We start from the raw sequence: 9,607 nt of genomic DNA, 5'->3' as shown, positions 1-9,607 counted from the left end.
GTCATCTCTTCCTAATAAACTGTGTCATGAGGGAGAAATGCCTAACACTCTTTAATACAAAGAAATAAAAGCACGTATACCTCTCACCTCCTTGTAATGTGAAAACATTGGTGCCTGAAGTCTTAAATCAGCACTAAATTGACACCTGCTCATTCATTCACCCTAATGTGCAAGCATTCAAGAACTCACCCAATTGTCAGAAGGCAGAACTAATAAAAAAAACAAGCAGTTTATTGGAGTACAATAAAGCATTAAAAACCCCTTCATTACTTGTGGGGTTAGTACATCCTTTCCCATTATATACAAATAGTGATCATGATACTGTGGCATAGAGGATCACATAGAGACAATCCATTACACATATAGAAAGACACATTACTTTATCTGCCTTTCATTGATGCAGTTTACCCCATCGATCACACTCTCCCCTCCTAGTACAGGGTCACACATTAAGAGATGAAAGTTGAAGATCCCTTATATACAGCTCAGCCATCCATGAAATATCACTGACAAATGAGAAATCTCTTGGATACTTGCATTGATTTGCATATGCAAATTTCATATGAATATATCTTACAAGTAAAGTATGGTATGGGCTGGAATTTAAGGGTAAATGTGCACATCAGGAAATTGCTAAGGCTGCACTGTGTAGATTTGTGCGTAAATCCGCAGCAGATATCAGGTCCAAGCACATGCTGCAAAAATGAAATTGGTCTGCTGTGCATGTGGATTGCTGTTTTAGCGTTTCACTGTAAATTTTACCTCTTTCAAAAATAAAGGTATAAAATCGGCTGTGAAATTCATAGAAAATCTGAATTGTGGATTATACTGCAGATTTGGGGCTTTTTTCTTCTCTTTTCAGTGTGCACTTATCCTTATTGGCTTGCCATGATCACACTCTTATATACAGCTCTACACAATGCATTGGATGGTGTAACGTCCTCTTCATGATGAGACAGCAGAGAGAAGCCCTCTTACACTGGATTAGGAGAGATGACTGAAGTCAGTATTAAATTTGGCCACAATATATTAATGCATCAGATTGGCACATGTCTTTTTCACAGGGCACAGGCAGTGGGATTGGTTCTCAAATTATTATCTTGATGGGTGCTATCTGGCATCATGCAGGTCTAGATATTCCAGGGCAATTTCATAGCAAAATCGGTATTGGTCCTGTTAAGAGAAAGAATGGATCACACCAAATACATAAAAGGGCTAAAATCCACAATTCAGTGTATATTTTTCATTTAGTCGCTCCTGCAGCCTTACCAGTGTTTCCACCATATTTGGCTTAATATTCCGCAAACTTTTAACAGCATAGAAAACATCAACCACATGGTGACATCGCGTCATCTCACACAACATTGCGCAAGCACAAAAAGTCCCACTCCGACCTCCACCATTCCTGTAAAAAAAAGTACAGAAAAAAATGTCATAAATATGAAATGAAGTACGTCTTCATGGGCTACAGAAAATGCTTCAATATGTAGATGCGTACAGACAGTGCACCAGGGTCCTATGTTCTCTGTTCTGCTCCTGCCACTGTTCCACCAAGGAAAGGACTTGTAAGAAGGACCTTTTGGTGTCTGGAGTATCTCTGTAAGGAGACCATCGTAGATACTGGAAATGTTTGACCAGGAGATGTTCATCCTACAGCAAGAATACTACAATTATTTTTGAGTCGCACCACAGCAACAATGTGAATGTGACAAATCTCACATTACAAATTACACAGTTATGAACCAGTTTGTAACTGATCCCATGTACTTGACACTGCAAGAGCGATATCTTAACAAAACCGTTTAACATAACTATTTATCGTTCTTAAAATGATTGTCCAGCCAAGCAAAATTATTTTGGAAACAGCTGTGTACTATCTGCTACAGCGATGATGTCACAGGGATACTGCGCCAGAGAGAGGCCAGAAGATCGTAGTGTCTGGTTACACGAACTCCTGCACTGATTAGCACTCCTGGAGCTCTCCATCCTGAATTGTCTCAGCTGTTCTTTGTTAGCCACTCCCCTCTGGTATATGCGCACCAGTGGCAGCTGGGAGTTGCCAGTGATAGTTTTTCCACTTCCTAGTTTGGAGCTGAAAGAGAAGTTCAGTGTTTGGAGTTGTCGGTTGGAGAGTTTTTCAGTAGATTTCTGATTGAAGTTGTTTGTGTGTCTATCCTTATACTCTCCCATTTTGTTTCTCCCTCCTATTCCTCCTCTGTTTCCCACTCTGTTGTTATGTGAGTGCATTTGTGTGATTGTCGTTTTTTTTTTATCCCTGTTTATCCTAGTCTGTCTGGGTAGTTAGTGTTTTCCTATGCACTTTGGCCTCACATCTCCATGGGTGAGGGAGGGAACAGATAAAGGGTTAAGATAGGAGCATAGCAAGGTACGAGACCCCGGCGTCTCCACGATCTGGGGTAATCCATGGGAAAGGGATAGGTTATGGTGCCACTAGTTCGAGGGATCAGGTAAGTGCTATATAATCAGTAAACATGAACTCTTATTATCTTTGCCAACTTTATTTTTTTTAAAGCTTTAAAATATACGTTGGTATATTTCTATATAAAGAAAGCCTGTTAGATGCATCTCAGAAGCCATCAACAAGCAGGGGAATTGCTGCTGTATCTTATTATAGCTTTGCTTTTTATTGCAAGTCTGGTTTCACACGTCCAACATTAAAATGTGACTATGGTCCCTTATGTACGGACAGGTTCCAGGTCTCCCGACCCACACTCAGCTTTCGCATACCATATATGAGGCTGTTGCGTTCAGGTCTGCAGACTGTGGCTGGTCTAGACATTGCACTCTGTACTCAGACTGTGAATCTCGGATGTATGAAACCATCATATTATGAGAAGCAGTCCGACTTAATAATCACGTGGGTGTCTGATTTTTATTAACTCTAGAAATCAAGAGACATTTATAACTAACTAGATGGTGGCCCGATTCTAACGCATTGGGTATTCAAGAATATGCATGTCCACGTAGTATATTGCACAGCCCACGTAGTATATTGCCCAGCCACGTAGTATATTGCCCAACCACGTAGTATATTGCCCAGCCACGTAGTATATTGCCCAGACACGTAGTATATTGCCCAGCGACGTAGTATACAGCACAGAGCCACATAGTATACAGCAGACACGTAGTATATTGCCTAGCTACGTAGTATATTGCCCAGCCACGTAGAATATTGCCCAGCTACATAGTATATTGCACAGCGACGTAGTATACAGCACAGAGCCACATAGTATACAGCACAGACACGTAGTATATTGCCCAGTCACGTAGTATATTGCCCAGTCACGTAGTATATTGCCCAGTCACGTAGTATATTGCCCAGTCACGTAGTATATTGCCCAGTCACGTAGTATACAGCACAGAGCCACGCAGTATATTGCCCAGCCACGTAGTATATTGCACAGTCACGTAGTATATTGCCCAGCAACGTAGTATATTGCACAGCGACGTAGTATACAGCACAGAGCCACGTAGTATACAGCACAGTCACGTAGTATACTGCCCAGTCACGTAGTATATTGGCCAGTCACGTAGTATATTGCCCAGCCACGTAGTATATTGCCAAGACATGTATGTAACAGGTTAAAAAAGAGCTAAAATAAAAAATAAACATATACTCACCCTCCAAGGGCCCCTTGTAGTCCTGTCACCTGTGTGCGGTGTACGCGGCAGCTTCCAATCCCAGGGTTGGTATGAGCGCAGGACCTGTGATGACGTCGCGGTCACATGACCGTGACGTCATGGAAGGTCCTTCTCGCATACCATCCTTGGCCCCGGAACCTGCCGTTTGCACTGCCGAGGAGAGGACGCGACGGCAGAGGGTGAGAATAACCTTTTTTTATTGTTATTATTATTTGTAACATTAGATCTTTTTACTATTGATGCCGCATATGCATCATCAATAGTAAAAAGTTGGTCACACAGGGTTAATAGCTGCATTAATGGAGTGCGTTACACCGTGATCCATTAACGCTGGCATTAACCCTGTGTGAGGGCTGACTGGAGGGGAGTACGGAGCGGGCACTGACTGCGGGGAGGAAGGAGCGGCCATTTTTCCGCCGGACTGTGCTGGTTGCTGATTGGTCGTGGCTGTTTTGCCGCGAACAATCAGTGACTTGGATTTCCATGACAGATAGAGGCCGCGACCAATGAATATCCGTGACAGAAAGACAGACAGACAGAAAGACAGACGGAAGTGACCCTTAAACAATTATATAGTACATTCATCAATCAGATATTTAGCAGAGAACGTCCTGCCTTTTTTCATGATTCCTAATTCACATTTCACTGTCTGGCTCTACATTCAAAGGTCAACTCATATTCTTAATTTAAATTTTTTTTCTTAATTAGTGTTACTTTTCTCCTTGGGTTGTAATCAATATTACAGCTCACAAGACTTTTTTTTATAATTCTGTAAAACCCTGGAAAAGAGGACCTTTCATGATATGTTTTAGACTGTACATATCACTAAAATAGTTTAGTGGGGCTGATTAACACCTTTTATTTCTCTCCTTTGCACTATGGAGATATGGGCTTTTGAGGTTTCATTCAACCAAGGAAGCTTTAACAGAGATTCTTCTGCGGAGACATTTACTTTTTCACTTCTATGATGCTGCCCAATCAGGAGAAGACAGCATCACTGAAGGGGGAAAAAAAAATCAAAAGCCCACACAAAATATCAAAGTGAGTGATATGGTTCCACTTTACCATGCTGAAAACTCCTCAATGCCGTCGCTTCCCGTCATTGCAGCCCAGGAAGAAGAAGAGAATTGCAGTGTGGAAACGACAGAACAGTGAAGTCATAAACAACACTCTGGACCTACTAAAGGTATTGGGAAATAAGTAGAATTAGTATGCTCCGATTCATGTTGTATGTGACAAATGATGCCCCCATGGTGATCTTCACTGCTCTAGCGTTTCCACCTGCAGCTCTCCTCCTCTCATGGCGCTGTAATGACAGGAAGCAAAGGGAGTTCTCAGCATAGTCAAATGAGAGACATATAGACTCACTTTATCATGCTGAGAAATATTATCGTATTTTGTTATTCTCAGTGGGCATTTGCATTTTCCCATCTATGGATGCTGTCCTCTTATGATTTGGCAGCATCATAAAAGGGAAAAAATAAACTCTTCCTTGCCTGAAGGGGAAATTTGTATCTCGAGACTCCTAGTCCATAGAATGAAAAAAACCCAAAACATTTTAATCAGCCTCTCTGTTCATTTTTTGTTATACAGTGGGGCAAAAAAGTATTTAGTCAGTCAGCAATAGTGCAAGTTCCACCACTTAAAAAGATGAGAGGCGTCTGTAATTTACATCATAGGTAGACCTCAACTATGGGAGACAAACTGAGAGAAAAAAATCCAGAAAATCGCATTGTCTGTTTTTTTTTATCATTTTATTTGCATATTATGGTGGAAAATAAGTATTTGGTCAGAAACAAACAATCAAGATTTCTGGCTCTCACAGACCTGTAACTTCTTCTTTAAGAGTCTCCTCTTTCCTCCACTCATTACCTGTAGTAATGGCACCTGTTTAAACTTGTTATCAGTATAAAAAGACACCTGTGCACACCCTCAAACAGTCTGACTCCAAACTCCACTATGGTGAAGACCAAAGAGCTGTCAAAGGACACCAGAAACAAAATTGTAGCCCTGCACCAGGCTGGGAAGACTGAATCTGCAATAGCCAACCAGCTTGGAGTGAAGAAATCAACAGTGGGAGCAATAATTAGAAAATGGAAGACATACAAGACCACTGATAATCTCCCTCGATCTGGGGCTCCACGCAAAATCCCACCCCGTGGGGTCAGAATGATCACAAGAACGGTGAGCAAAAATCCCAGAACCACGCGGGGGGACCTAGTGAATGAACTGCAGAGAGCTGGGACCAATGTAACAAGGCCTACCATAAGTAACACACTACGCCACCATGGACTCAGATCCTGCAGTGCCAGACGTGTCCCACTGCTTAAGCCAGTACATGTCCGGGCCCGTCTGAAGTTTGCTAAAGAGCATTTGGATGATCCAGAGGAGTTTTGAGAGAATGTCCTATGGTCTGATGAAACCAAACTGGAACTGTTTGGTAGAAACACAACTTGTCGTGTTTGGAGGAAAAAGAATACTGAATTGCATCCATCAAACACCATACCTACTGTAAAGCATGGTGGTGGAAACATCATGCTTTGGGGCTGTTTCTCTGCAAAGGGGCCAGGACGACTGATCCGGGTACATGAAAGAATGAATGGGGCCATGTATCTTGAGATTTTGAGTGCAAACCTCCTTCCATCAGCAAGGGCATTGAAGATGAAACGTGGCTGGGTCTTTCAACATGACAATGATCCAAAGCACACCACCAGGGCAACGAAGGAGTGGCTTCGTAAGAAGCATTTCAAGGTCCTGGAGTGGCCTAGCCAGTCTCCAGATCTCAACCCTATAGAAAACCTTTGGAGGCAGTTGAAAGTCCGTGTTGCCAAGTGAAAAGCCAAAAACATCACTGCTCTAGAGGAGATCTGCATGGAGGAATGGGCCAACATACCAACAACAGTGTGTGGCAACCTTGTGAAGACTTACAGAAAACGTTTGACCTCTGTCATTGCCAACAAAGGATATATTACAAAGTATTGAGATGAAATTTTGTTTCTGACAAAAATACTTATTTTCCACCACAATATGCAAATAAAATGATAAAAAAACAGACAATGTGATTTTCTGGATTTTTTTTTCTCAGTTTGTCTCCCACAGTTGAGGTCTACCTATGATGTAAATTAGACGCCTCTCATCTTTTTAAGTGGTGGAACTTGCACTATTGCTGACTGACTAAATACTTTTTTGCCCCACTGTATCATAGAATCCCAGAGTGTTAGAGTTGGAAGGGACGACTAGGATCATCGTGTCCAACCCCCTGCTCAATGCAGGACTCACTAAACCATCTCAGACAGATGTCTGCCCAGCCTATTTGCAGTTTAAAATTTAAAAAAGTTTTTCTCTAATGCCTAAATTTTGTGTACCAATGCCACCTTAAACTTTCCATGTTTCTACTCTTGCCTGTTGATGCCACCATCTAACATGTCACTGTCAGGAGATGCTCTTGTGCACTTAAAATGAAATATTTGCTAAATAAGCCTTTGCATAAATTGTATTTGTGATGATTACACAATTGTCACAAATGCACTCGGCAATGTCATAAGCCTACATCTTTTTACATTCATCCACCTTTTAGCATCTTAATATATTTTATCCCAGTTCTAAGCAAAATGATCACCTAATGAACGTGCTCCTGAAAGTCTGCACCACAAGTGATAATTAAGCTCCTACCACAGCTGACTTCCAAAGACGACGCATCAAAAAAAATAATCAGACACGGCCTAAAGAAAATCAATGTACAAATCGAACTTACATGTCAAACAGCCAAGAAGGCAGATAAATACAGAGAAAATGTGAAGTAACAACTACCCTGACTGCATGCAAATTTCATATTAGCTCTGTACAAACATTTTCTGGAACAGTCAGTCAGAAATGTGAAAATGAATGGTTTAAGTGCTTACGGTGCTATCTCAGTAGCACACTATCCTAGTATGATAAAATGTATATATATGCCATTATTTCTCCTTAACCCCTTCACGACATGCACATATACAGTTCACGTCGTGCCCATCCCTTTGATCTGGGCTCCGGCGATGAGCTCACATCTTTCCCAGCAAATGTCAGCTATTTTGAATAGCTGACATGTGCCCCTAAAAACCGTGGGTGGAATAGTGATCCACCTGCAGCTGTTAACCTGTTAAATGCCCCTGTCAATCTCTGACAGCAGCATTTAATGTGATTGCGCCAGAAGCACATCTTTAATCCTGCCCATCGGCACCCATGTCACATGAAAGAGGGTCGCCGATGAGTTGGAATGACAACCTGGGTTCTGCAGGAGACCCCTGTGGTTGTCATTGCCAGATTGCTATGAGTGCCACCCAGCAGTCGGCGCTCATAGCAAGTGAGCATTTCTGCTACACACAGGCGAGCTGATAATTGTAGCAGATGCGATGAGACAACTGAAGCTTCTAGTCTACCATGGAGACAATTGCAACATGCAAAAAGTAAAAAAAAAAAATTAAATATAAATATATATATATATATATATATATATATATATATATGTATATATATATATATATATATATGTTCAAATCATCCTCCCAATCAAAATAAAACAATTAAAGAAGAAATACACATATTTGGTATCGCGGCGTTCAGAATTGCCCGATCTACCAAGCTACAGAAATAATTAATCCGATTGGTAAATGGAATAGTGAAAAAAAAAAGTCAAAACATCAGAATCACTTTTTTTTGTCGCAGCAACATTGCATTAAAATGAAGTAATGGGCGATCAAAAGATCATATCCACACCAAAATGGTATCATTAAAAATGTTAGCTTGGCATGCAAAAAATAAGCCCTCATCCAGGCCTAGATCATGAAAGATGGAGATGCTACGGAAAAATGACGCAATCTTCTTTTTTTTCTTTTTAACAAAATTTGGATTTATTTTTTATTACCATTTAAATAAAAATGAACCTATGCATGTATTGTATCTACGAACTCATAACGACCTGGAGAATCATAATGGCAGGTCAGTTTTAGCATTTGGTGACTATGGTCAAAAAATAAAAAAAAATACAGTTGTAGAATTGCACTTTTTTGCAATTTCACAGCACTTGGAATTTTTTGCTCGTTTTCATGTACACGATGTGGTAAAACCAATTGTGTCATTCAAAAGTACAAGTAGTGCTGCAAAAAACAAGCCCTCACATGGCCATATTGACCAAAAATTAAAAAAAGTTATGGCTCTGGGAGAAGGGGAGCGAAAAAGCAGAAAAGCAAAAACAAAAAAAGGGCTGCGGCGTGAAGGGGTTAATATTACTTTGCACTGTATATTATGCGTTAATTCTAGTTATATGACAGGGCATGATGCAAACATCCAGGTTCGTATTGTGGACCACACACACACACAAGTACGGTATATTATCTTCCTAATGAAGCTCGTAGCAAAGAAGCCCTTACCTCTTTCTCTTTTACAGACCCTCAAAGCATGACCTGCCAGACAACAAGAAACTGTCTAATATAGTGTTATTTATATTGAAAGCATATGGAAAGGATCACACTCTCAGAAACTCACTATCCAAAATATTGTATACCACAGAGGAATCTGAATGTGTATATACAGTACCGTGCAAAAGTTTTAGGCAAGTGTGCAAAAATGGCGAAAAAGTAAAAATGCTTTCATCACTAGAAGTGGCAATAATTTATTGCAATAAATAAACAAAATGCATAGTGAATGAATAAGAGAGAATTCTAAATAAAATCAATATTTGGTGTGACCACACTTTGACTTCAAAACAGTATCAATTTGTCTAGGTTCTTGGTTAGATAATTCTTACCTTTCTAGTCTTGAGGTGTATTTTAGGTAATTGTTCTGTTGCAAACCACATGGCATGCTATGTTGTGTGCCGAGAATCTTAAAAAAATGACCGATGATTTCACCAGCAAAGAACTCCCAAGCCATCACACATCCCCCTCTAGGCTTCATAGTGGGCATC

At 40.6% G+C, this 9,607-nt stretch overlaps 1 protein-coding gene across 4 annotated transcripts in view; it reads right to left on the bottom strand.

The window, feature by feature from the left end:
• Positions 1-210: 210 nt before the first annotated feature.
• The window catches only part of PTPRU (protein tyrosine phosphatase receptor type U), a 309,484-nt gene continuing 300,087 nt past the window's right edge, over positions 211-9,607 (bottom strand). For all 4 annotated transcript variants that reach the window (XM_069756793.1, XM_069756794.1, XM_069756795.1 and 1 more), the window contains 3 exons: positions 1,499-1,650; positions 1,270-1,405; positions 211-1,173 (listed from right to left, as the gene is read on the bottom strand). In XM_069756793.1, the coding sequence (XP_069612894.1) occupies positions 1,111-1,173; positions 1,270-1,405; positions 1,499-1,650 (351 nt within the window). In that variant the 3' untranslated portion in view covers positions 211-1,110. The remainder of the gene's footprint in view (positions 1,174-1,269; positions 1,406-1,498; positions 1,651-9,607) is intronic.

Source organism: Ranitomeya imitator, chromosome 3 (genome assembly GCF_032444005.1).
Source record: "Ranitomeya imitator isolate aRanImi1 chromosome 3, aRanImi1.pri, whole genome shotgun sequence".
Taxonomy (NCBI): domain Eukaryota; kingdom Metazoa; phylum Chordata; class Amphibia; order Anura; family Dendrobatidae; genus Ranitomeya; species Ranitomeya imitator.
The sequence above is the reverse complement of the archived record's forward strand: the minus strand, read 5'-3'. Positions and strand labels throughout refer to the sequence as shown.